Consider the following 26,954-nt stretch of genomic DNA (forward strand, 5'->3'; position numbering starts at 1 on the left):
TATAACTCCCTCTTTCTCTCTCTAATCAAAACAGTAAAGGAAGGAGAAGAAAAAGATAATTCAATGGTGTTTTTCAATTAATTCAATCTCTCTCTCTCTCTCTTTCTACAAACAGTGGCTTTCTCTCTCTCTAAATATAAACCTCTCTCTGTCACTAAGAGAAGAATAAATAAGAAGAAGAAACAGAAGAGCAAAGCTTTCAAAATCTCTTTCTCTCTCTACCTCGGATTTAAGCTTTAATGGTGAGGGAGGAGTAGTTGATTTCTGCTCCCCAAAACCGAGTGTACCTCTTCCTTCGTTAGTCTCTGATTTTATAGAAAGATCAAGAGAGGCCAAATCCTTCCAAAGATATTTCTCTCTCTCTCTACAACTTCGATTATCTTCTGTCAATCGAATCCTATCTCCCTCTCTCGGCTATCTTCTAATTACCGCCATCCCCTTCTCCTCTTTCCTTCTTTGTTCTTTCCATCAATCTCTATAATCTCTTGAAATAACTCTCTCTCCAGACCGAGACCAAGTTCCAGCTATCTTTATTTCCATGTCCATGAAGTTTCTAAATTTCCTTCAAGTTCTTTCTCTTTTCACTGTATACTAACAAAATAGTTTTAGGAAATAAAGAGAAAGATAGTGGACCCAACCGAATTGACGTCTTGCTGGCTATAGAAGGAGAATACGGTGTATCAGCAGCAACTTAAGAAGGTGGGAGACGCAAATACAAGATGCTGGATATTACGGGCTGTAAACGTGTCTAAATAGGATCTTCAGTACACCTGAACTATCATGCGCCGGGTTACACCAAATCGAAGGCAACTGGAATTCCCGATGTACCACTGTCCGTGACCGAAACTAACCTGAACCACCCCTCAGCCGTCAGATCCTTCTTCACTTTCGCACCACGTGTCTCTGGAGTAGGTTTAATCAACTAATTTTTCTCCCAACTTCGACTTACTCTATCTTTCTCGTCCGAACTCCGATTTGACTTTCGCTTTCGCCGTTGGATTCGTCTCAGACTCTACTTTCACATGAGCACTAATATTGACCAGAATACCCTTGTCATTTAAATGACCAAAATGCCCCTCAAGTATGTCTTTATCACGATGTTTTCGCATCGAACTCCGTAAATGAAACCTAAGAAAGAAAATCAAATAATTCATCAGAGTAACCGCTCGAATTAGACTAACTCGCCCGAGTTAAGAGATTCAGATGGGACATGTTTCATGTCTCATCATCGAGCAAGGAGAAAGCTTTCATACCCTTGAGGACGTCTAGTCGATCTGAGTAGTGAGAACGATTGTAACCATAAGAGTATGTAAAGTAAATGAGGTAAGGCGTCAAGGGACCAGGTAACTCGTATGCAAACGTCTCAAGAATATTCAAGAATAGAGGGCGAGTGGAGAAGAAGAAATGGTGTTGTTTTGCTCTGCTTTTAATGTCTTGAGAAATGGAGGTGTTCCTCTTTATATAGGCACGAGGAATGTTCCGTTGGGAGGAGTAATGGTTGACCTTGAAGTAAATGCATGGCGTGATACCTGGGATAATGTGACGTGTACACTAGCTATACATGCACAACGATTGTGCGTGTTATCTGGTAAGTGCTCTGAGTATGTGTACACGATCTCACCAACGGGTGAGATGTTGCCACGCTATAAGTGTCATAAATGAGGGGAATATTTTCCTTTGGAGGCTTGTTGACCAAGTCTGTGATCTCTGCCATTTTGGGTACACTTGACACATAGAGGATCTCTTCATTATATGTTTTGTCCCACGTGGTGCATGGGGTTTTGTGCAGGTGGAAACTCTTTACACGTGTTTGGGTTTGGACATGAGCTTCAGGGGTTTAGTCGGCAAGAGGCCATCGAGAAACTTTTGGGTTGGGCTCGAACAATAACAAGTGTGTCATGTTGAACTTGACGTCTCAATGGACATTTTACCACTGAGGGTCCTGGTGTAGTTTTTGGTCAACACAATAATGGTGGTGGTGAGGGAGAGGTGGGGATGAAGATCAGGGGGCTAACAACAATCAAAAGGATTTTTGGACTTAAAAAAAATATATGAACGCTAAAATCTTGATTGACTAAGTCTTTATTCCCTCGAGACTTTTCTTTATTCCCCAAAGAATCCACCTAAAATAATACTAAATAGTGTTAATAGTTAATTTCTTTTCAGATTTTATATCAGACATCAGATGTGACTTTATCAAACTCCGGATAAAAAATAGACGACCAAACTTATACTTTGGGAAACTGTGTGAGCTATTTTTATTATAATTTATGTAATAAGGGAGGAGGGTATCTACCCCGACCCTCATCCCAATGGCTAAGATTTGCCCTCTCATGTTTGTCTCTAATGGTTTGGATTTACTCTCTCAAAGTTTGAGGGTTTAGATTTGATTCAAATTCATCCAAGGGTTAAGATTATAAGAAAGAACATCTTTTCAAAGATCCCATTTTATCTTTGTGAAGACTTAAAGGTGCCAATATTATTGTTGTAGGTGCCTCATAATTTACATATGGATCCCTTAAAATTTTAGCCTTTGAGGGGCGCCTATAGCTGTAATGTGGGGCACCTATAGATCACCTTTCTTTGTCACGCTCATTTCCCCCAGAGGCCGAGACATCTCATTCCCTCTTCTTCTTTGAATTTGATGTCACTGTCCGTTTGATACGTGCGAAAATAAAAGTGAGAAAGTCATTTTTATAAGAGAATAGATTTTCTGGTGTTTGATTGGACAAAAAGAGTGTGAAATCAGCTTTTCGTGGGAAAGGAATGTGGCAAAAAAGGCGGAAACTTTTTCCCACCCTCCACATGTGAAAAGCCATTTCCCACGCTCTGTCTCCATTAGCGTTTTCTCTCTCCTTCCTTATCTCTATCCCCCTCTTTCTCAGCTTCAGACTTTTTTCTCTCTCTCTTTCTCAGAACTCCCTATACTATGAGATCTTGAAACTAATGGTTATGAGATTGAAACTAATGGCTATGAGATTCAATATAGTGGCTACAAGATTCAAACTAATGGCTACGAGGGATTCAAACTAATGACTCTCAAAATTTGAACTCCTTCTTTGAAGAAGAAGACAACCGAATCCCTCTCTCAAAAGTTGAAATTCCATATTCAGACTAATTGCAACCAATCTTAGAAGATAACAATCGAACTAATGACTATGAAGGGTGCTGGTGGTCGATCGGCTTGAAACCAACTAATGACTATGAAAACCCTAATTTCAAGAAGGCTGGAAGTCGAAGCTTCTTTGCACCAACTTTAAATCTGTTCTTTATAGCCCGTTGAGTGTACATGAAAGTTTATTTGCGCTTGGTTCTCGCCAACCTTCATTATCACCAAGTTTTGATTAAGTGCAACAATCATGTCAGTTGCCTGAACCATAGAGGTGACTGAGATGAAGATATATCCCATTACTTCCTATTATTTTTGTTCTTCATTTTCTTTTTCAAGAAGTTCTTATTTTGAGCAGTGAAAATATAATAGATATGGTGATCGATTTAGTTCAGTATAGATTTGGGCATTTCTAAAGGTGCCCCACCTTTTTGCAGTTGACGCCCCTTCATTGGTGATGGGCCTAGAAGGTTACCCTAAATAGGTCACCACCCGCAAGTATACGGGCGTCAAGTAATAACCCGGTAAGACCGGGATCGATCCACGAAGATAAGAAGGTAATACGAATATCGAGAAAGTCTAACCCACCGGTTTAAATGTCAGTCACTAACTCAGACTAAAAACGAAAAGATAATAAGTTGGGTTTTTGGATTGATTTCAAATAAATAAACAAATAAGACTAACTAAACTAAAGATGAGAGATTCGGGAAGAGTCGAGCAAGAATCGAATGAGAGGGATACTTCGATCCACAAAGTCGATAGTGACTATTACTAATAATCAATAAGCGTGAAAAGTTAGTTAACTTCACCCATTTACTTGGATTGGTCAACGAACTCTTTGTATAACTCAGATTCTAGTCCATGAACGGTCTAAAAACCCGGAAGATTTCATCATTAAAACTCATTTGTCACATCAAAACATGTATCACGAGTATCCGAATACAAAAGTTAGCTAGACATGGCGATACAAATAATAAATGGGAAGAAAATAAAGAAAGACATGAGTTAAGGTGAGAATCTCCCTATTCCGATGAGGCGCGAGACTAAGATCGACGGGAAATATAAGTGTTCAAGTGCTGTCGATCTCCCTGTAACAGAATGCAGGGGTCCCCTTAACAGTGTATAATAGGTGTCCTCTCAGCAGAACTTGACCTCCCCTTATCAGCCCGTATCATCTTCTTCCTTGAACAAAATCCACCATTAAATCTAGCTTCAAGCTTTCTCTCACTAGAAATTGGCAACAACCAAATCTCAAATAAATCACAACCAAACACAAGGCAAACACAAAGAGATGGAGACAACAAATTCCCAAGTAAAACCCTAGGTTTTCCGACCAAAGGAATGGCCGGAATAACCCTTGAAGATCTCGGCCAAGAGAAGTGAAAGCCCGGCCAAGTAGTTGCTGTCCCGAGCCACAACTCTATCCCGTGCTAACTGGAGACAACCCGAGCTGTTGCCAAACTTGAAAGCTGCTGCCGTCCTCAATGAAACTCGAGCTGGTGAAGATCTCTACCCGAGCTGCTGTCCAAGATTTGAAGCTTTCTCGAGCAGCTGCTGTTGTGCTATTCCGGGTCGTTTTTGTGTCGGTCTGGTGCTGTCGAGATGCTCCTTTGCCGTCCCTTCTCGTGCCGGCCAAAGCTTTGGTCGGTTTAGCTTTCCGGCCGAGCTTTGGCCGGAATCCTTCACCCACTTTTCTCTCTCTCCTCTTCCCAACTCCTCTAAACCCTAATCTCTGATTATAGAAGATGAAGTCCCCTCCAATCAGCCTTTTCCCCCTTTTTGTTCTTCATGGACCCCCAAATACAAATCCTTGACTTGGTTTAGGCCCATTGACTTGGTCTTGGGGTGCTCATAAAGCCTTCTTGACCTTCTTCTTTAGCTTTGGGCTTGGATTTGGGCCTAGATAAATAAACCAAAGGGGGCGCCCTCATCATTCTCTACACCCTCTAACTTTTGGTAAAGACCGAAATACCCTCCAACTTGTTTCTTCCGTAATTTCTTCGTCCGAACTCCGATTCGACTTCCGTCTTCGCCGTTGGACTCACCATCGACTCCACTTGCCACTTAACCTCTGATCTCTGCAAAAATTACCAAAATACCCCTGGTCTCTCTTTCCTTCCGGTCTCTTCCACATGAGATAAAATGTGATAAATGTTCCGTTTTATTCCGAATGAAGCGTCAAACTCCGAATAAGGTACCTACCAAGAAAAACTTATAAATAATTAGAAATAAAACACGAAAAGAACTAACTCATCGAAGTTAAGCGATCCAAATGTGGCATTTTAACGCCACATCAATTGGTAAATTAAGAGCGCCAAAAGTTCTATAGTCAGGCGCCTTAAAAAATTCTCCACTTATTTCCTCGTGCCATATCAAATCCAAATATTTGGATGTTTGGAAGAAAAACTTGGTTTCTTTCATATGAGAAAAAAAAAAACGATTTTCACATCAAATATTTCCACACGTATCAAAGGACCCTTATATCTATTAAGTTATAGATATTGAGTTAAGCCACAACGATCTTAAAGCCAGCCTCACGTGACGCATTTGATAGAACTGTACGTGAGCACGAGTTATACCCTCGTTTATAGATACTAGTCCTGACGCATTTGATAGAACTGTATGTGAGCACGAGTTATACCCTCGTTTATAGATACTAGTCCTTTCTATCAGTTTTGAAGCGCCCCCAATAAATATTAAAAGCGCCTCCTCCAAAGAAAATGTGAGAATGAGTTTATGCCGGAAGGAGGGGCCTTTGACACTCATTGGGGGCGCTTATACAACTACCCTAGTCTTTATATTTTGATTTTTGAGATGTCTGGGCATCAAATGATGGATGAAGAGAGAAAGAAGCCATTCCCAATGGCTTCATCTTCCTCACCTCAGTATTCTCTAAATCCTCCTCAAATTCCTATGCAACTTCACGCTGAAAACCGATCAAAGCTAATTAGATCTCTTCGCGATCACCTTTCCTACTCCAATCTTCCTCATCAAGGCTTCGTCTTTCTTCAAGTAAATCATCTCTCTCTCTCTCTCTTTAATTTTATTGTTTATCTTCTAATAACTTATTTATTTTTGATTGATAGGGAGGTGAAGAGAAAACGCGGTACTGTACCGATCATGCTGAACTTTTTAGGTAATTATTTTTATGCGGTTTCACCTTTTGATGAGTTTGTTTATGTTAGAAAACAATGTTCATTTTGAGGGGAAATTTCAGTACTTGATCATTGTTATTTGTACAGAATTCATCTTTGTTTGGGATTTAATTTGGTTTTATTTTCCAATTACTGTCTGTTACTTATAATAAGATTAAGTTTGTATTTCGGTTGATGATTTATAGACAGGAAAGCTATTTTGCTTACTTGTTTGGAGTGAAGGAACCTGAGTTCTATGGAGCTATTGTAAGTTCAGAAAGAAAAACCTATCTTTCCTCAATTCGCTTTTTATATGAAATTCCCAGTGTTATGATTTTTTAATGATTCGTAAATCTAGTATGTTATTGATAATATGGTCTTATGGGTTTATTTTCGTAGTTGGAGATATTGAGGTGCTTCTGTTATTTGAAGTTCTGAGGTGTTACTGTTTGATTCTTGCCTTGTTTGGAGCATCTACCAGGGGAGCTCCTTCCCTCCAAACCGAACACAATTCGGAGGGGTTGAGCTCCAACCTTATATGGAGGGGCATTCTTCATCCCTCCAAATTGAAGAGATAGTTCGCTTTTGTTCTTTTGTTTTTTCTGTTTTGTTTTGAGTCCCTATTATTATTTTTAAGTCCAATTGTATTACTTGAGTTCTTATTTTTAAAGTTTCAGTCCCTACTCCATTATGTAGTTAACTTTATGTCCTTAATTTGGAGGAGTTTGGAACTTGCCAATGATCAACACTAAAAGAACTTTAAAATGCTATGTTATCAAAGGCACGCCAAGGCGCCAGGTTCTGAAGGAGGTCGCCTCCTGTGGAGGCGAGTTCCCTCGGTTTCCGCGATTGGTGACTTGGCTCCGCCTCTGGGCTTGACATTGAGTGTGCATAGTCCTTGTTCCATAATTAGTACATTCTTTCTAGAATTGTATGCTAAAACATACTTACTATGCTTTCTTACAATTGGGAGGCAATCTTTGACACTAAGTAAATTGTTTGCTTTATCAGTACCGTGCAAGTGTCCATTATTTTCAATCTAAAGCTTTTCTTCTCAAAAATACGTGTTATTTTGTCCCTTAAGGATATCTCGACTGGGAAATCAATTTTGTTTGCTCCAAGACTACCTGCTGATTATGCCGTTTGGTTGGGGGAAATAAAACCATTGGCGTACATCAAGGTGACATTACTTTTACGCTCTTACCAACTCTTGTTTTGATTGATCATCAGTAGACGACATGTTGAAGTCTCCATTCTATCCCTGCAGGAAATTTACATGGTTGACATGGTTCACTATACTGATGAGATTGTGGATGTTCTATGTGCTCATCATGGAGGATCAGGAAAACCTCTACTATTTCTCTTGCATGGACTTAACACTGACAGCAATAACTTTTCCAAGCCTGCCGAGTTTAAGGTTCTTTCCTCTCATGCCTTTCACTATAAATCTCGTCCTGGTCTCCACAATAGAAACTCGAATTACTCAATGGATTTGGCCAAGTGTAGTATAAGAATAATGTTTTAGTATAAGAATAATGTTTTGTAAATCAATGAACTGCATAGTAATGTGCTTACATGACATCATAGTATGCTTTCTCTATTTTTCTCTATACAAGATATTTCGTGTATTGCCCTTTATGAACATGGTTTTGAATTACAAGGGCAGCTGTAGTTTTACCATAATACTATTTCCATGTTCAATTTAAAGTTTTGAATCGACATTAATGTGATGAATGCTGCATCACCATAAGATGTATAACTTATGGAATTTCTTAGCACTCGCTCTGTACTGACAACTATTGTTTCAATTGAAAATTTGAATCTTAAAATGAACTTGACATTAGAGAGAAATTAACTACTTATTGCGGATGTGTTACTTGTGTCATCTCATGGTCCTTGCTTAATCTAAAAAGGGTGATATTACTGATGGTTGTATTGTTTGTATAATCTCTATTTCCGTAGGCATCAATGTTTTTCCAATGAACACCTAGAGCAAAAGAATGAATTTGTTAAATTGACTTATATATTCTAGTGAGACAACTAGAATCCCTTACTTTTTCACCTTCTATTTCTCATGTGGCTTGTTACTTCGGTTATCATTATTTCATCTGTACACGTTCGTTGGACGTGGTTTTGGGTTTATGATAGATATCTAGGTCCACTTTCCTTGCCTTCTGGATCTTATAGCTTTGACACATTGCTCTTTATTTTACAGGAAATGGAGAAATTTGAAACAGAGTTAAGCACGCTGCATCCAATTTTGACTGAATGCCGTATTTTTAAATCTGACTTGGAGCTTTCTCTCATTCAGTATGCTAATGATAAAAGCTCAGAAGCTCACATTGAGGTACTTGTGTGATTTATTTCATAATGCCTTGTACTTTTGTTCTCAGAAGCTCACAAAAAGAGCTTACAAACTAGCTTATGAAAAGTTCTCCGTTTATGGCCTGGTTATGTTTTTGATCAAATCACTCTTTGATAGTCATATGTTGTTGAAGATCTTCTATAACTTTCTCTTAGATATTTTATGTTGATTTCTACATTTACATTGATAATTCACTTTGTAACTTAGGCAGTTTAGCCACGTTCCTGATTATGAGTAACTAATTTGAACTCCTTTTCAGTTGTGATTTATCTAATCTGCTAGGTTTTTACTGGTTCTAACTTCAGCAAGAATGACTTCTATAGTTTTTACTACACATCAGGCGTCTCTATCCTTCAATTTATCCCTTAAATCTGAAAATGTTCTGTTTCGGGTAAAACTAGTTTAATCAAATTGCTGCATTCTTTTAGGTGATGAGAAAAGTACAACCAGGCATGAAAGAGTACCAGCTAGAAAGCATATTTCTTCATCACGTCTACATGTATGGTGGTTGTAGGCATTGCTCCTATACATGCATATGTGCTACTGGTCAAAATAGGTGGGATTGACGCACTGAGGCTTTTGCATCCCTTTCTACTTGATATCCTCCTTAGGAAAATCTTATGGACGGATTAATGTTGAAGAAGTAACACTGCCTTCGTAATTATCCTTGTTAAATTTATATAAACATGATGTGAATCCTGAAGCATATTTCCCTGTACTAATTGCCAACCACTTCATTTATTTCAGTTCTGTTCTTCATTATGGGCATGCAGCTGCTCCAAATGACAGGGTATGCTTGATCTTGTACTTTGGTTGTCTTTATGCTTTAGTACAATTGAACTTGAACAGTTAATCTTAACCTTTTGTCATGCTAGTGTAAGGGCATTAGTGTTGCTCCGCTCCCACATTGATGTCCTTTTTTACTTGACCGATCTCATTGCTTCTTGAATCATCACAACTCATTCCTATTTTCAAATATAGAAATAGAAGGGTAACTAACATTTGCTTCATACTTCCATAAATTTTGAATTCTTCCATTCATTCAGACTTTGAAGGACGGAGATATGGCATTGTTGGATATGGGTGCTGAATATCATTTCTATGGTTCCGACATAACATGCTCTTTTCCTGTGAGTATATATGTATTCAAAATGTAAGCTGTCATGTCATGTGGTCCTGCCACGTAGGCATCCATGTGCATTCTTTCATGTGTGTAATTTGGCCTTATCATATTTTCCATTAAAGACAAGTAAAATACTCAAACCCACATAGCTTACTAGGAGTAGAAGATATCCTAGGCTTGTTGTTTCACTGGAGCAGAAATCTAAAATGGGCTAAGACAAAAACATACTGTGGCTTTATTAACAGTTGAGAGGATATGGTGATGGAACACAACTCTCCTCTAAAATTGTATGTCCTTTTCTCAATAAATGTTAATTCAAAGTTTCAAAATAAGAAAAAAAAAAAAACAAGTACTAATTTATCAAACTGAGTTCCATAATAAGGTAAGATTTATCACACTTCTTAAACTCAGTGGCTTAGGCACCTCTAAATTGCATTTTTAGAGGTTAGCACAATGACTGCCATTTGCACATACTTGTCCTTACCTAATCTTCTCCTGCGTCCTTTCTTTAACTAATGTTTATACCAGTGGTTTGGCTACTCTCTACATTGTTTACCTGTTTTGAACTTCAATATTAAAATTGCATGTATTTGCGTATTCTTTCAGGTCAATGGAAAATTTACAAGTGATCAATGTCTTATTTATAATGTGAGTACTTTCTTTTCTGATATTGTTGTCTACGTTTGACGATCAGATCATAATTAGAAAAATCAAGCAAGAGATCTTCTAGTCTCCAATGTACTTGTGATCTTGCCTATTCTTTAACTACACAATTATAATATCTTGCAGGCAGTTCTCAAGGCTCATGATGCGGTCCTATCCACAATGAAACCTGGAGTTAACTGGGTCGATATGCACAAGTAAGCTTAGTGATTCGACCATCCTCTCCTATTCCTTTCCACTACTCACTCATTGAACAAAGTGTCCAAGGAAAAACAAGTTAATTTTCTCCAATTTCTTCGGGCACTTTGTCATTTGTTGCCACCATTAGTTAGCACTAGCTAATGCTTTATCTGAACTCTGACGATATATGAAAGTATCCTTGACACACCTCCTATTATGTTAACATCACTTTCCTATTTGCAGACTAGCAGAGAAAACTATTCTTGAGTCACTTAAGATGGGAGGCATCCTTGTCGGGTATTTCCCTTAAATATACAATATCTGAACGCCAATCTGTCTTTATTACTAATTTGTTCTCTGCTTACGTAATTGTTTGTAGTGATGTAAATGAAATGATGGTTGAAAGATTAGGAGCTGTCTTTATGCCTCATGGTCTTGGACACTTCTTGGGTATTGACACCCACGATCCTGGCGGCTACACCAAGGTAGTCTTTACTATTTTTTTGTTAGTAAGAAATCATTTTTCCACCTCATGTTTGTCTGGAGAGGTGGAGAAGGTAAAAGCTTACATTACTACAGGATATGGAAAGGCTAAAAGAACCTGGGTTGAGGGCTCTGCGTACAGTTAGAGAACTTCAACAGAGAATGGTAAGTAATGAATTATTCTACTCTTAAAACTCATTCCTTATCCTACCATAATAACCTTGTAGTATATGTCTTCTATGGTTGAATGTACAATAGCTGTGTATATATTCCAACAATTCCATCTTCATATACCTTAGAATCTTAAAATTGTAACTAGTTGCCTAGAAAGTGTAATAGTTAACCAAACGACTAGTTAATACAAAACAATTGGGAAATTAGGGTTCGAGATTTAGGTACTCCATATATAGAATACTAGATTGCTTAAGTACCATAAAATGGTACTGGAAATCCAGATTCCAGAATGTTGCACAGGGACGATAGAGTTTCTGGGAACACTGGTTTCACCATCCATCATATTCCAGATTGTAACCATTTAATGTTGTGAAAATTGTTCAGAAGGAATACGACATAAAAGAAACTCATATTTCAGCACTGGCATTTATTTTATTATCTAAGTAGTAGTATATGTTGTGCTTTTTCTTAGGCATCATCTTTTGGTATATATACATCAAATCTGGTGGTGGGAAGAACATCCACGAAAAATCTCAAATCTGATACACCGTCATGCTTAATATTTTGCTTTTCTTTCTTGCTAAAGGTGATAACAGTAGAGCCAGGATGCTACTTTATTGATGCTTTGCTGGTTCCGGCCATGGAAAGTTCAAATACATCAAAGTTCTTCAGTCATGAGCAAATTGCGAGATTTAAAACCTTTGGTGGTGTCCGGATTGAAAGTGATGTGGTAAGACATTGAATTCCTACATGAAATCATTCATAAAGTCCTTACCTTTTTGCAGTTGGCGTTTTTGATTGTTTCGTATGAATCTGAAATCTGAATCTAGAAATAGTCAAATAGGTCATGTAAATTACTTGTTATATGACTTTTTGCATGTTTTTTTATCTCTCTAGTGAAATCAAATGCTGTTAGAAGTTGGTTATTTTGTTATTTCTGTAAGTTGATTTTGTGGTTAGTGTTTTCATTTCTTGAGGATAACTCCGAATAGTGGAGAAGTTATCAATTGTAGTTGGTTTAGTGGGTTAGTGGAGTCTGATTTCCATGGTCAGTTTGGTTGTTCTTCAACATATATCGTACTCTGACTTTCAATTAAATCAATCTGAAATAGATAGTTAATAGTATTAACAATTGATATCAGACCCACACACAACACCTGTTTGAAATTTTTTCCCTTGAAGCAGTAGTTTTCTTCCTTGCAGCTATGTCGTCTGATAAAGTGGTAGACAACTATGTTCAGCCAGCTATACCCCGTTTTGATGCTCACTATGATCATTAGAGTATGTTTATGGATAATTTTCTGAGATTGAAGGAGTATTGACTCTTGCATAAAACCGTATTATTGAACCAGAATATGTGTCCCAACTCTCTGAATTTAAGACATCTTAAACCAGTTCTAGTACAATTTTGGCTGTTCTTGTATCACTTCATTTTGTTCACGTACTTTATTATTTGTTCGTCTCTTTGGAGCTGATACACTTCAAAACTTGCATATTTTGTGTACTACTTGTGTTCATTATTTTAATCTTCACATATTTTCTTCGGTTTGTTTGTTTGTTTGTTTCAGCTTGTCACTTCTAATGGTGCTCAAAATTTAACAAAATGTCCAAGAGAGACTGGGGAGATTGAAGCTGTGATGGCTGGTGCTCCATGGCCACTAGACAAGACATCCGTCAACTTAGATAATACTCCGCAAACCTAGTAGAATGTGCTCCTTGGCCACTAGATAAGTATTTTCTCACTTACCGTCTCACAATAACTTTTTGAAATAGTTCTACTTTAGTACATGTTTTTTTTTATGGATGAATACGTACGATTGAGCAGTATAAATTTCATCTAGATAATGAATAATTTCTGTAAACTGGTACAATATACACTACTATAAGTTTTCATTTTCGGGACTGGCAGTAGATCCACGAGTTTCTTTTCGAATAATTGGAAGGGAAGTTGTAAAGGAACTCGTGTTTTTACTAAACGAACTTCCGGTTATCCTTGACTCTAATCAATTTAATTAGACTTCAGAAAGAGGTAAGAAAAGAGAAGAAGATGAGTATTGCTGATCTTTTTCATCTTCATCTTTTCTTCTTTGTCTTTCATCATCTTCATTTGAGGCGGATCTAATAAGAGGCATAAAAGGCAAGGGGATGCTATTTTGAGAAAAAGGGGTGTGTAGCGAGTTGCCCTTGGAACTATCGTAATGGAATAGATGAGGAAGTTAATTGTCATTGGCTCATGTGCAAGCCTAGTATGGATGAGAATGATTACTAGCCATTATCTTTAGAGCATGTCTAATACACCACAATCTTTGAAATTTTAAGGGTCAACATTGGATTTTCAAAGTTCTTTATAAGTTCTCTAAAGTATTTCAAGAAGATACAAAAGTAAATTAATTATTTCTAGAATGTCCTCTTAAGAAATATCTGATTTCCCAATTCATTACTATTTGAATTTGACTAATAAAAATAAATTTTCATATATGATCAAAATAACTAAATATCTTTTATAATTTTTGAGTTCCTAGTCAAAATATCTACACCCAAACACACATTTAGTCCACCATAATATTAATGTAGGATTTTAAGCCAAAATAATAATTATAATGGATATTTTGTCCAAATTGACCAATTTCTATAGAAAAACAGATCTATATCATTTCTATTTAATCATAATATCCATTATAACCTCTTATATAAGAAAAAACATACTTTTGAAAATCAATTCCCAAATTTTTTTTTTCCTCAGATTCTTTCTATTGATTTCAAACTTACTATTTGTTTCGTAATATAAACGTTATTTAGTATCAATTACGTATATTTCTACAACAAAACACATTTAGTATAGTTAAAGTGTCTAGATGTCAAAGTTACAGTGTTTTTCTGTTTATTGATTCTTGTTTTGTTTCATAAATAACGTATTATTTATTGTTAAAGTTTCATACTGTATTTTATTTCATTTTTTTATGTGTCATACATAACAGATTATGTATCAACAATGTCTTTCCGAAAGGGAAATGACTAAAATCTTTTTTTCCTAGGAAGATTGGACCTTAATCTCTTTTTAAATTTTACTTTTGGCCTAAAATTCGTGGACCCTATCTTTTATAAAAATAACAATGTTATGTAGTAAACAAAATAAACATAGAGTTTTGATACATAATTGAGGATTTCTATTTTACGCACTTAAGAATGAGAATTTCAATCGGAATGTGACACAGATTTTTTTGAGTCTTGCACTGGAGATGCTTTTAGTACTTGTTCCAAGCTAATGTTTTTGATACTTGTCCATGCTAACATTTTCAAATCTTGACCTACTAAAACAACTAAAAGTAAATATCTTCGGTTTGGGGACACAAGAAAATTTACTGGAGCTCAAAATTTTGAGTGGAAATTTTGTACTATTTTTTAGTTTCCCTTTTGTTTCTCCGAAGTGCCACCACCATTCCTTTTCCACGAGGATGATGGTCGTCGGTAAACTGACGTTGTGGGTTATTTATTTATTTTTTTCTTTTCAAATCTCTCTTTTTCTCCCACTACGACTTCTGGACGACTACCTCCTCCCACCACCATAATTTCTCTTTCCTCGTTTCTCCTCTCCGTTCTTTCCCCTTTCTCTCTTTCTTCCTTTTTCTCTCTCATTGTCTCTACTTTTTTTTTTGATGAAATTTTTTTGTCTCAACTTGGGTGCCCAAACACAAGAAATTTCAAAGGCACCTATTGTGCTCAAAATATAAGAAAAATTTATAGATCACACTAGTCTTAACATTCACACACATATAAAATAATCATGCATTATGACATTCACAATATTTTAGAGTTAAGAGGATGCATCAAACTCTAAATTTATACATGTGATTTTAGGATTCCTGACATTACGGAGTCACTACAATTTTGAATCATTTATGATTGGGTTAATTCCGTTTTGGTCCCTAATTTGTGACCAACTCACTGTTTTGACTCCCCGCAAGTGTCTTGTAGTTCAATTTGGTCTCCAAGGGCCAAAAACATTTAAGCTTCTTTCGAAAGTACTCTAGGGGCTATAGTAGAACTATTTGTCAAAAAATTTGAAACATTAAAACCACCTCATCTCTCCTTCTCTCCTCCATTTCATCATCTCTCTTCTACTTCATCTCTCTCGCCACCTCATCATCTTCTCCGCCGAAGGTCGCTGACCGACTAAAATTTCCGGCTACCTTCAAACTTTGCAAAAATAAGAAATTTAGTTCTTCATCTTCTTTCTCTCTTTTCCTCTTCTTCTTCTTCTCCCCTCTCTCTGCTCTCTTTTTCCCTCCCTTCTTCACTCCTTTTTCTCTCTTCAGAAATTTGAAATTGTATTTTGTCAAAAAGAAAATAGCATTTTGCTGAAAGCAACACATCTTTTAGAAAGGTAAAATGCATATTGCTCGTGCCACGATATAATTTAGTTTGTTAAACATAATGATTGCGGAGAAAACAGTCGTTGATGAGAGAGAAACAAGAAAAATAAACCAAACTTGTATTTTTTTTGATAATCCATTAAAAATCCGATCTAAAGCTAAGAAAAATATATTTGAAGGTGCAAAAAATATATTAAAAGCTACAAACACCAGATCTATTTAAAACCAACCAAAACATGACCGAAATCAAACGAAATAACCAAAACCATTACACCAATGATGAACAAAACCAAAACATCCACGTTCATATTCAAATTTGGGTGTTTCATCTTTAAATATGGGAAAAGTGAAATCATTGTTGAACATGGTTTGGTCGTTTTAGTTTGAAGAGAACATGGTTGCTTTCATGAGAGAAAACAACCAAAAATCGAATCTTGAAACCCAAAAGAAACATTATTGGAGATGAGATGAATGAAGTACAGGAACTATGATTTCGGTTGGAGAGAGAAAATGTGGTTTCGTGCTAGAGAGAGACGATGAGTTACAACTAATGAGAAGAAACCTAAAAGACTTAAAAACAAAAATTTCCAAAGGGTTGGAGAGAGACGATGAGTTAGAACTAATGAGAGGGAAAATGTGATTTCTTGTTGGAGAAAGACAATGGTTTCATGTTGGAGAAAGACAATGTTTTCATGTTGGAGAAAGACAATGATTTCGTGTTGGAGAGAGGATGAGTTAGAACTAATCAGAAGAAACCTAAGAGACGATGAATTAGAACTAAAAATTTCCAAAGGACTATAAGAAATTTATGAATGATAGAAAAATAATTTATCAAACAAAAATAAGGTTATTATGCACAAAACACTTAAAAAGACTTAAAAACGAGTGGCTTCTTCTCCAATTCTCCCTACTAAAATTTGCCTCAAAGGGGGAGGGATTTTCCCTTCCTGCAATATGAAACACCATTACTAGCAATCCTCATTCCCAAATCGGTGTCCCAAACACGTACAAGTTGTCCTATTTTACCCAAGAGGAGTAAACTCACAAAGTGTGTTCTCATCTCAAGTATAAATACTTCTCTTATTTTTGGGCTTTCGCCCTAACTTTTCTCTCTCTTCTCGTATCAGCCCCCCATTTCCAACTATTTAAACCAAAACTAAACAAAACCCCGAAAACCCACAAACTTCTCTTTACTTCAACAAGCTCAGCCTATTATATACTGCTGCAAACCCTAATTTCATCAAACATAAAAGAATGGGTCGCCGAAGGAACAACAATAATCAGACTTCTTCAAGTAATAACAGCGAAAACTCTAATCACCCACAAGTTACTAAACTGAGTATCAAAGAAGAAGAAGAAGAAGAAGAGTTTGTTGAAGAGATGAAAACTGAAAGTTCTAATCTTGATCATTCTATGAGTGAAGCTGATGGTACCCTTATTGGTGCTGATAAAACCAGTGCTGATTATTACTTTGATTCTTACTCTCACTTTGGTAATTTCTTCTCTCTCTCTGTAAAACTGATTCTTTTTTTTGCTTCTGTTTATTGAATAGCTTATTGTGTTGTTTGTTGTAGGGTTTTTGGTTCATTATATATGTTTTTTCTGGGTTGTTCTTGTTCAGTTATCTTTATCACAATAGTTTCATGTATATAAGAAAAGATAACTCTTTTTTTGTTCTGTTTCAATGAAGTTTGGGTGTTTGTTTTATTGAACTTAAGCTTAAGCAAGTAAAGTTTCTTGTTTTGGGTATTCTTCTTTCATTGGTGAGTTTGAAATAGAATGAAGCAGTAGAAAATGTGATGTATTTATCAGTTATTACCATTATCATAATCATTAGTCTCTGTTATTTTGTAACTTTTCTCATTTTTCTATTTTGTTATTAACTTGTTATTTACGTTTCTGATGTTTTGTTAGTTCTTGTTCAATTCAAGTGTTTTTGAAACTTCCAATACAAGTGTTACGAGGGGTTTTTTGTTTTTCGGCTTCCTCAGTGTTCTTCATTTTTTTCAATTCAAAAGAAAATTTGGTGGTTATGTATAGTTGCACAATTCATCATTTTATAGCTGTATGTTAGCATAATTTTGAGCTGATTTGGTTGGTTTTGGAAGATAATGTAGCAACAGAAATGGTTATCTTAGCAAAAATTTGGTGAAACTATGATTTGTTATTGTTTTGATGAAAAAGAGTAAGGGGTTCAAGGGCTGATTTCTTCTTTCTTTGTTTAATATGCAGGTATTCATGAAGTAAGTGTTTCTCCCATTCAGATGTAACAACTTGGTTATTGTTGCTTCACTCAGTAATGATTTAGTACTAAATTTTATTACTTGGTCCTTTATATTCTGTGTGTTACATTTTTTTTTTTATGTTAAATCTCTATTTTAAGCTTATGTGTATTGAAAGAATGGGCACGAATCTCTGTATATAATGCTATCTTATCGGTAGTGATTGTAAAGAGCATACAGTTATTTACTCAAGGTTGTATTCGGATTGTAACTGTTCTCAGAATTGTGTAATGGGTGGTTTATTAGTTACTGATTGGCACCACGAGTACTTATAGTTCTTAATAGGAGCTCTTGTTCTCTACTTATCTTAACGACAACGATTTTCTTCTTTTTGTTTTTGCCTTAAAAATACATTGTTTCGCGTTTTGGTAACATGAAAGACTGTTCTTTTGTATAACCAAGATAGACCAGTTTCATTTTTCTAAGAATTTGTACTCTGCAGGAAATGTTGAAGGATACAGTGAGAACTAAGACCTATCAAAATGTTATTTACAAGAATACTTTCCTTTTCAAGGACAAAATTGTTCTTGATGTTGGAGCTGGGACTGGAATTTTGTCCATGTTTTGCGCTAAAGCAGGGGCCAAGCATGTATATGCGGTATGTGATCTGATTGTTATCTGCTTTTGTGGTTTGATATTCTCTACAAAAATTTGTTGTCATTGTTACAATCATTAGTGAAATAAAATATATTTGCAATATATTGGTACTGTTATTATTAGTCTTTAGCTTTGAAATTGGAGTCCGCCATTCATCACGAGCTCTTTCTCACCGCAGTTACTATTAGGAGAACCCATGTTATTCCTATTTCCAGGACTAGTTTGGGGTTTTGAAATATTACTTCTTTGCTTTTTGACTTTTTCGTGCCACAATTTATTCCGACTCATAAAGCAACCCGAATATTTCCTGCCGCAATTTGGAACTGATAAATCTATTTTGCTACAGATTGAGTGTTCGCAAATTGCTGACATGGCGAAACAAATTGTTGAAGCAAATGGACTTTCTAATGGTGATTTTCTTTTTTGGCACTTCATTACCTATATGTATATTCTTCAATAGTACGTTTCTTGTAAATGCTCTTTACACTTATACAATTGTTCATGTTTTCAGTTATTACAGTTTTGAAAGGAAAGGTCGAAGAACTTGTGCTTCCAGTTCCCAAAGTTGATATCATCATTTCTGAGTGGATGGGCTATTTTCTGTTGTATGAGAATATGTTAGAGACTGTCTTATATGCACGTAATAAGTGGCTTGTAAGTCGATTTTCTTTAAAATTTGAACACATTCCTTCATCACATTCCTTGTATAGGTTATGTTTAACTTCATGTTCAGTTTAACAACTTTACTATCTCCTCAGTTGTATTTCATTCCTTTGCATCATCATAATCAAGTACTTGAATAGATTAGCCAAGTTTTTGGAGTAGGTAGTTACTCACTACTCAGCATGCACGTACCTGTGACGCTATGTGTATTCCAAGTGTTCGAGATGTCAACTTTTTTGCAATCAACTGTTGCTATGCATTGATAGTCTTACAGTTTTATCCATCCTGTTGAGGGAATTAATTTTGTGCTATGTTCGAGACTCAAAAGGTTGAAAGCTTCATTTCGACCTAGGCCTTTGGCTACTCCATGTAGTCTACTTCAAGAACTGGAAATTTTTTTGCTACACTCTACACATTTACCAATACATACTGAAAAACCTTAAAAATTCACGAAATTAAGAACAATGGGCATCTCTTATATGGTTAAGCTTATGTGCAGAACAATGATGGACTCGTGCTACCAGATAAAGCATCACTATATTTGACAGCTATCGAGGATGCTGAGTATAAGGAAGACAAGATTGAATGTAAGATTGTCTGTCTATTTATTTTATACTGCTTATTGATCTTCTGCTCTTAACTTGCATCTATTGAGCATGCAGGAAGTGTAACTCACAGTCTAATTACTTCATTTCTTTGCTATAATGATTTGGTGATTCCGGTTTGATGTCTCTTGCCTCCTATTGATGGTGTTGTTTTGCTTTTTCAGTCTGGAACAATGTTTATGGCTTTGACATGACCTGCATTAAAAAGGAATCTATGATGGAACCTCTTGTAGACACAGTTGACCAAAACCAAATTGTCACAAACTCCCAGTTACTCAAGGTGGTTGAGCAATTCCCTTTTCCTATATATATATATACATATTGTCTAAATTTTTGGATTTTGCTAAGTTTTTTAAATTTCGTTTCAATGTCCTGGTCACTCCGAAGTGTAAGGTTAGCAGAATATGGTTTAATGTTCTTTATGGATACTTGTTTCAGACGATGGATATCTCTAAGATGTCTTCCGGGGATACCTCATTCACGGCACCTTTTAAGCTTGTGGCAAACCGCAGCGACTATATCCATGCGCTTGTTGCATACTTTGATGTTTCATTTACCAAGTGTCACAAGTTAATGGGCTTTTCTACAGGTATCTTATGTTCATCATTTCTATATCCTCTCTGGAATTTAACTTTGCATTACTGGATTTTCTAGTGCCTATGATAATGAAGCAGTTTCAACAAGTAGTACAATAGCTTCTGAGGGTGTATCATCACGGGTGTTGTGTTGGTTGTTATGTTAACTTCTTAGCTGCTCTTTTATCTCTGTTGTTGTTCCATTACGTTGGCTTAGTAGCCAAATTTATGCTCAAGTTAGGAACCATCGTGTTACCCTCTAGAATCTCAACAGTGCTACTTCGAGTTGACTACCTACTCCTAAAAAAATATCGAAAGTATACTAGTATAGCGTAGAGGTTCATGTAGGAATTGGTCGAGCATTTCTAGTCTAGTAAGTTCCTGTGCCTAATCATCTGGGAGTAGTATATCATCTTGGAGTAGTAGCAACGTGGAACAGAAATTTCATGTGCGAGGCACTTAGTTCTACATTGCTTAGGAAGACCTTCCATACCGCGATGTAGTAAATCTTGTCTTACATATTGGCTAGGCCTGGGTTTGTTGTCTAGATGGGGTAGGTGTAGAAGCTAGGAGTGGTCTAGGGCAGCTTGAGGGCCGTGTCAAGGATAAACATTGTATTATGTGTAACTATTCTAGTAGGCCTATGTGATGCCTAAATCAAGGGCAATATGGCTGGTAGTAACTAGTAAGACTGGAATTTCATCAAGTAGGAACGTACAACTTCCATTGATACACCCAGCATTTATCGAATAGTAAACTTTTTTGTGGGCTTCCTTTTCTTTTGTTCTCTTAGTGGGTTCTAAAAATTTTGCAGGACCAAAATCACGTGCCACACATTGGAAGCAAACGGTGTTGTACCTCGAAGACGTCATAACCATATGCGAAGGAGAGTCAGTAACTGGGACTATGACCGTTGCACAAAACAAGAAGAATCATCGAGATGTTGATATTACACTCAAATATCAAATGAGCGGCCAGCATTGCCAGGTTTCAAGAACTCAACATTATAAGATGCGCTAAGTAAGATCCCTCCTCATCTTCCATGCCCGTTTATCATCGTTCGTCATATCCACTCCAAGAATTTGGAGATACTTTTCCTATTAGAACTTTTAAAATTGCTCTTACTATTTGTTTGATTCAATGAAGTCAAGCAGAGTAACACTGATAATGTAACATGCTTGTAATATGAGCTAAGAGCCGATCGATGCTGAAATTTTATCAGTTCATCACTTTTAGTGCGGTTTTGGTAGATTTGACAATCATTTTTTTTGGGCTGAAGTTTTGAGAATGTATTTCTAGATTCTTTAACCATTCATGTTTTGATTTTTTTTGCTTTGAAGACAACTAGTTCATTTTCTCTGCGGTTTTAGTTGATAGGTTTCGCTTATGCGAAAAATATGTTTGGTTGCATTTTTATTACCATGGAAGTGTGGCCTGTTAACATTCTGTGAAACGCATGGACAATAGTACAATTCCGTGAAACCTGTGGAATATTTTCTCGCTATCAAACACGAGAAAACTCCTTTTTGTTGTTGCTTTTTGGTTTGGTGAAATATAAATGACAGCTAGAGCTACATATAAGAACTCAATCTTAATAAGTGGTGAAGTCTTTTAGTGTGAAATGAAACCCCAAGTCTTTTGTGTTTCATGGCAAAAGCATGATTAATGTAACTGAGGAAGCTTGAAACTAGACTATACCATCTTTTATAGCAGTATTATGAATTATTACCAAGTTGTTGTAGTCCATCTCTTTCTTTCCCATATTCAAAATCTTCGTCATTTGGTTATTCAAGCATTTTCGGGTTTGAAAATTTTTTCCGCTTCATGTTTCTGTACGGACTTCTAAGGGGGAGTCTCCCCGAAAAGAGTTTTACTCTGAAAACAAGGCTTTGCCAAATGTGGTAGACCGGTAAAAGAAAAGCCACGCCATGGTTGAAGTATTAGCTGTTCAAAGAAAAACATCAGTATTTTCGATGTTCCAAATTATTTTTTGTAAAAGAAAGTAAACTTAAGATATAGCCAAATTATTTTTTATAAAAGAAAATAAACGTAGTATGTAGAAACGATATGACGACCTTTACCATCTGCACTGGTGTCACTTTTACAACACTTCCGCTCCTCATTTGATTTAAGGCCGAGGTAAAATCACTCTCTTCCTGTTTTGAGGTTTTGTACTTTTCTTTGTTTTCAACATTTCACAATTATGTTCATGTGAGGGTTTGCAACTGAGATGTGCTTGCCTTATTTTGAGTCTCTGGTATTCCAACAAGACAGGTACAAGATTTGGTATAAGCAATTGGAGCAAGCTTAGGAGACATAGAATAGTAAACATTTTCAACGAGGTGGGCTTTATGTCTTTCACGGTTTCATGTGGTGTGGCTATGGTGCATAGTTTTTCTCTACGATTTTCTACCCGTCCGGGGAAGTAATACCAATTTATCCAACTGATAGACAGTTCAACGGCGAATTACAAGTCCCGAAATGATCAACGCCGGCAAACAAGACAATCTTTATATCTGTCAGTGGACTCATTTGTCGTGGTTATGATCATTTCACCTAAATAACAATTTTTGTTTGGAGGTTTTTCATCTCCCACTGGACCCGTCTAAAGTGTAAAATTGCTATGGGTTTATCTCATGAACAAAAAAGAAGTGCCGAAATGACTATTTTCATTATTGTTCTACATTATCTCATTCAACTTCTCCATTTTTTCTAACCACTGATTTTACTGATTTGAACTTGAATCATTTTCAACTCAATGTGATCGAAAATTTTTCTGTAACTAATTGCTTAAGTAAAAAAAAGATAGAGAAAGCTACAAAAACTTATGCTCTTACAGAAACGAAAAAAGCCGTGTATTATCCTAAAGTTCAGTTTTGCTACTTTTAGAGGACTTTTTTGAACCAGTTTTCCTTTTTCTCCACCATTGTTGAATTTGTCGTGATGTCTTCACAGCGTGTTTCTTCAGCTTAGCACCTGTATCTGAAACTCTTTTTGTTATCTTCTTCACCCAATCTTCCTTCTTAGGTTCTTTCTCTCGCAGTACTTTACCCTGTCAGCCAAAGAAAAAAAGAAAAGGAATGTTCATATTTCAATTACGAAAATTATTCGTGCATATGCTTATATACACACACACACACAGACATATGTATACATATATGCAGAACCAGATCTGAATACTAAGAGGTAACGCGATATATATGTTCAGTACCAAGTTTGAAGGAAAATCTTTCTCGGCATCATCGTCATCATCATCTTCATCAGCGTCTTCATTCCCGAAATTGTTGTTTAAAAGATCTTCTTTTGAGTACATTTTCATTCCTGGAGCCCCTGGCATACCCTGAAAGTATGAAGATTAGAAATTTAGAATCACTCACAATGGAAGATTATCAAAATTTTAAGATCAAGCCCATCATGAAGTTGTTTTGCACATTTACCTGCATTGATCTCATTATCTTTTCCATTTCAGCCTCCTTATCTGACTTGGGAAGGAAAGGTTCTCCTGGTGTTCGATCCTGAGAAGAAAAGAATTGAAATTTCACCTTTTTGCGATATTATAAAGGTTTAAGATTTCCATTGCACCAGAAGGGAAGAAAAACTAGCAGCTTATTAAAATGTGTAATAAGAGAGTGGAATGAGGATCAACTGATTAAACAACACTTCTGATGTCAATCATAAAAATGAGATAAGTTTGGGCTGCAACTATTCTTTAGGCTAAGCCGTAAAAAAAATCTTGAGTGGACTCTAATAATCTAAGAAGACGATTAAGTGTACTGATATGGCCTTAAGTCAAAATCAAAGTACAAGTAAAATAACTGACTTGAGTTTCATAAGATTTGAAAAGAAAAGGATCGTCATAAACCAAACTTTCGAAGAACGCGCAAACCAAAACCTTGATACAATCATAGCATGTAAGTTAGATTGGCTTTAGTTTCTATTTATCTGAAAATAGATATTATTACCTTTGGAACCAACGGTGGCTTGACAGAGCATGATTTTGTAAGCTCCTTACAGAGATAGTTCACCAATTTATCGACCTGGGGCTTGTGTTTGTACATATATTCTGCAACATCGGTATCTGACAAACCCATAACCTGTAATATAGATTTACGTTTTAAAAAAAAATTGCGACTCATTTAATAAATATAGCTAAATGAGAATTCTATCATGATGAGATGCTGACAAAAGACACACTACAATTCTAAGCATAAACCATGGACCCTTTATTGCCTCGAACCATTTAGTTTCGTGCAGAAAATCATTTGCGATCTATGTGATATTAATATGTCATTTAGGTTTTACCTTTGTTGTATCAGATAGTTGGAGTCCCCTTAGTTGGTATAATGTGAGAACTTGTATGTACATCTTTTCTAATTGAACACAATCATGTTTAGGAACATAAAATCATTTTTAACTTAACATTTTCTGTTTGCAGCGTACTATAGGTTATCTATTAGTAAGATACTGACAAAGAAGATATGAGGCCACCTTCTGGCATTTCTGCACTCACGCATCCGATAACCAGTACTAGTGTTAAATACTGACAGACATACCAGTGGGCATGTACATGGTTTGGGCTCAAATTGATCCAAAAAGAAAGAAATAAACAAAAGATTTACCTCATGACAAGCCCGTTCAATCGTCTTACACTCTGAATTACATTGACCTTCAGTATCTTGTTCGACAAGCTGGAAGACAATAAGGGTGAAAAGTGAGGAATGTAAGATTAAGCAACCAAACTAGAATAAAATTCATAAGCTAAGGTATACCTACAAAAATACTTACTAAATCAAACAATGATTAGCATCTTAACCCATTTACTCTATCAACTTTCGAAGAATAATTGAGAGAGGTAATCTTTTTGTTGAAATATTCTACATGGTGATAAATCATATCCCAAAAAATCAAACTAAGATTAATCCCCATTATGAATTCCAATGCATGTAGGAGAAAGGAGAAAAGATGAAACATTTCCAAGAGGAAAGACCCAATGATCAGAAACATAATAATAATTGTGAGAACAATCCCATATGGGAGAATGATGATGTAGCAACCAAGAATATAATGTCTAGGTCTTCTCCACTCATTGGCAATTGATTTTGAGTTGGATAAACACAAACTTAACATGGTATCAGAGTCAGGCCTAGAGGTGATAGGCTTAAACCCCACAAGTGAGGAGGCATGTGAGAATAGTCCCACATGGGAGAAGGGCGAGCAACCAAGAATATAATGTCTAGGTCTTCTGAACTCATTGCCAATTACTTCGAGTTGGATAACCACAAACTTAACAATAACAAATTGTCATTTTTCTCCCATTAAGAAATTTAGAGTTAACTTAGATCAACCTAACAAATCAATGCCCATCAACAAACATCAACAAAAAGAAAAAAAAAAAACAAGAGATAGATATGAATTTGAAGTCAAAACCTCAAAAGAGGAACAAATTGCCATAGCTTCATACCTCCAATTTGTTCCCTTTCTCAACAATGTCAATTTTTAAGATCCAATCAGCTTCTTCTTTTTTCAAATTACAAACATTTTCAGCAATTTCAATGATCTCAAACTCTGAAATCTGTTAATGGGAGACACAAGAAATACTAAATCAAATGAGATTCAAATCTAATCAATCAAATCCAAACTACAGAAAATAAAAAACTGAAGAATACCCATTAAAATTGAACAAAAATGGTACCTTTTTAGGAGAGATCTGAGTCTGTTTATTATTAACTTGGTGATATAATTGATTTGCAAGCTTTTCACAGACCTGACATTTGATATATGGTATATCTTCTTTTCTAGCAGTTAAAGTTGGTTTCTTTGCAGAAGAAGAAAGAGGTATCCATGAAGATATTAGTAAAACTGAGATAAGAAGAAGAAAAACTGATTTCATCTTCTCCATTGATGAGTTTCTTCCCAATGAATGATCTGCAACTCTCTCTCTCTCTCTCTCTCTCTCTCTCTCTCTCTAGAAGATGAAGAAGACTAGTGTAAAACAAGGGGTGTTTGAGTAGCGAACACTTTAAGAGATGGTTAGAGAGAGAGAGAGGAAGTGAAGAAGAAGAAGAAATAAACGAATAATGACGTTTTCTGTGAATTTTTATTGGGTGGAAGAATTTGTGAGACGGTAGGCCCATGTTCTCGACCAATGAAATACGAGTATACACGTAGTAAATCTATTCGGGCTGTTAAATAACGTTTAGGGGGTAGTGGTTGGGGATTCATACTTCATAGGGACACTCATGAACAACATGTCTCCAAGACATTTCTAGACATTTTCAGACTTTTCAAGACAAAGTTTGTAGATATTTTAAGACATTTAGTCCATAAATAAAAGAGTTAATTCCTATATGGCCCCCTACTTTGTGACCAGCTTCCTTTATGGTCCCATTTTTTTCGTAAATTCAAATCTGGCCCCTATTTTCAAGTAAATGTCCTAATTGTCCTTCCTATTTATAATTTTTCAAAATAAAATTAAATACATTCCACCTCACCTCTATCTCCACCTCACATGTCTCTCCACCTCACCTCTCTCTCTCCACCTTTCTTTCTCTCTCTCCACCTTTCTTTCTCTCTCTCTCCACCTTTCTTTCTCTCTCTATCCACCTTTCTTTCTCTCTCTCTCTCCACT

The 26,954-nt window shown here is 36.1% G+C and overlaps 3 protein-coding genes across 3 annotated transcripts; 2 read left to right on the forward strand and 1 right to left on the reverse strand.

The window, feature by feature from the left end:
* Positions 1–5,835: 5,835 nt before the first annotated feature.
* On the forward strand, positions 5,836–13,093 carry LOC147543758 (Metallopeptidase M24 family protein). The gene is made up of 16 exons (XM_086673832.1): positions 5,836–6,121; positions 6,196–6,245; positions 6,450–6,510; positions 7,328–7,423; positions 7,511–7,660; positions 8,459–8,590; positions 9,037–9,164; positions 9,356–9,398; positions 9,655–9,738; positions 10,338–10,379; positions 10,521–10,591; positions 10,818–10,871; positions 10,954–11,059; positions 11,154–11,222; positions 11,818–11,961; positions 12,800–13,093. Exons 1-16 carry the CDS (start codon positions 5,846–5,848, stop codon positions 12,932–12,934), a joined length of 1,641 nt encoding a protein of 546 aa, XP_086529958.1. The 5' UTR covers positions 5,836–5,845; the 3' UTR covers positions 12,935–13,093.
* A 3,633-nt stretch (positions 13,094–16,726) lies between these two features.
* Positions 16,727–21,662, forward strand: LOC147543759 (putative protein arginine N-methyltransferase 1.2). Its single transcript, XM_086634024.1, has 9 exons — positions 16,727–17,096; positions 17,837–17,847; positions 18,329–18,484; positions 18,830–18,893; positions 18,995–19,137; positions 19,646–19,733; positions 19,916–20,031; positions 20,190–20,340; positions 21,141–21,662. The coding sequence occupies exons 1-9, from the start codon at positions 16,859–16,861 to the stop codon at positions 21,344–21,346; spliced, it is 1,173 nt and encodes a 390-aa protein (XP_086490150.1). The 5' UTR covers positions 16,727–16,858; the 3' UTR covers positions 21,347–21,662.
* Positions 21,663–22,976: 1,314 nt separating this feature from the next.
* Positions 22,977–26,466, reverse strand: LOC147543760 (nucleophosmin). The gene is made up of 7 exons (XM_086634023.1): positions 26,019–26,466; positions 25,788–25,898; positions 24,946–25,014; positions 24,289–24,420; positions 23,764–23,841; positions 23,538–23,666; positions 22,977–23,378 (listed from the first exon to the last, which is right to left on the reverse strand). Exons 1-7 carry the CDS (start codon positions 26,223–26,225, stop codon positions 23,190–23,192), a joined length of 915 nt encoding a protein of 304 aa, XP_086490149.1. The 5' UTR covers positions 26,226–26,466; the 3' UTR covers positions 22,977–23,189.
* Between the last annotated feature and the right edge of the window lie 488 nt (positions 26,467–26,954).

This window comes from Eschscholzia californica, unplaced genomic scaffold, assembly GCF_041429995.1.
Source record: "Eschscholzia californica isolate CP2 unplaced genomic scaffold, dmEscCali1.0.p SCAF_4, whole genome shotgun sequence".
NCBI lineage: Eukaryota > Viridiplantae > Streptophyta > Magnoliopsida > Ranunculales > Papaveraceae > Eschscholzia > Eschscholzia californica.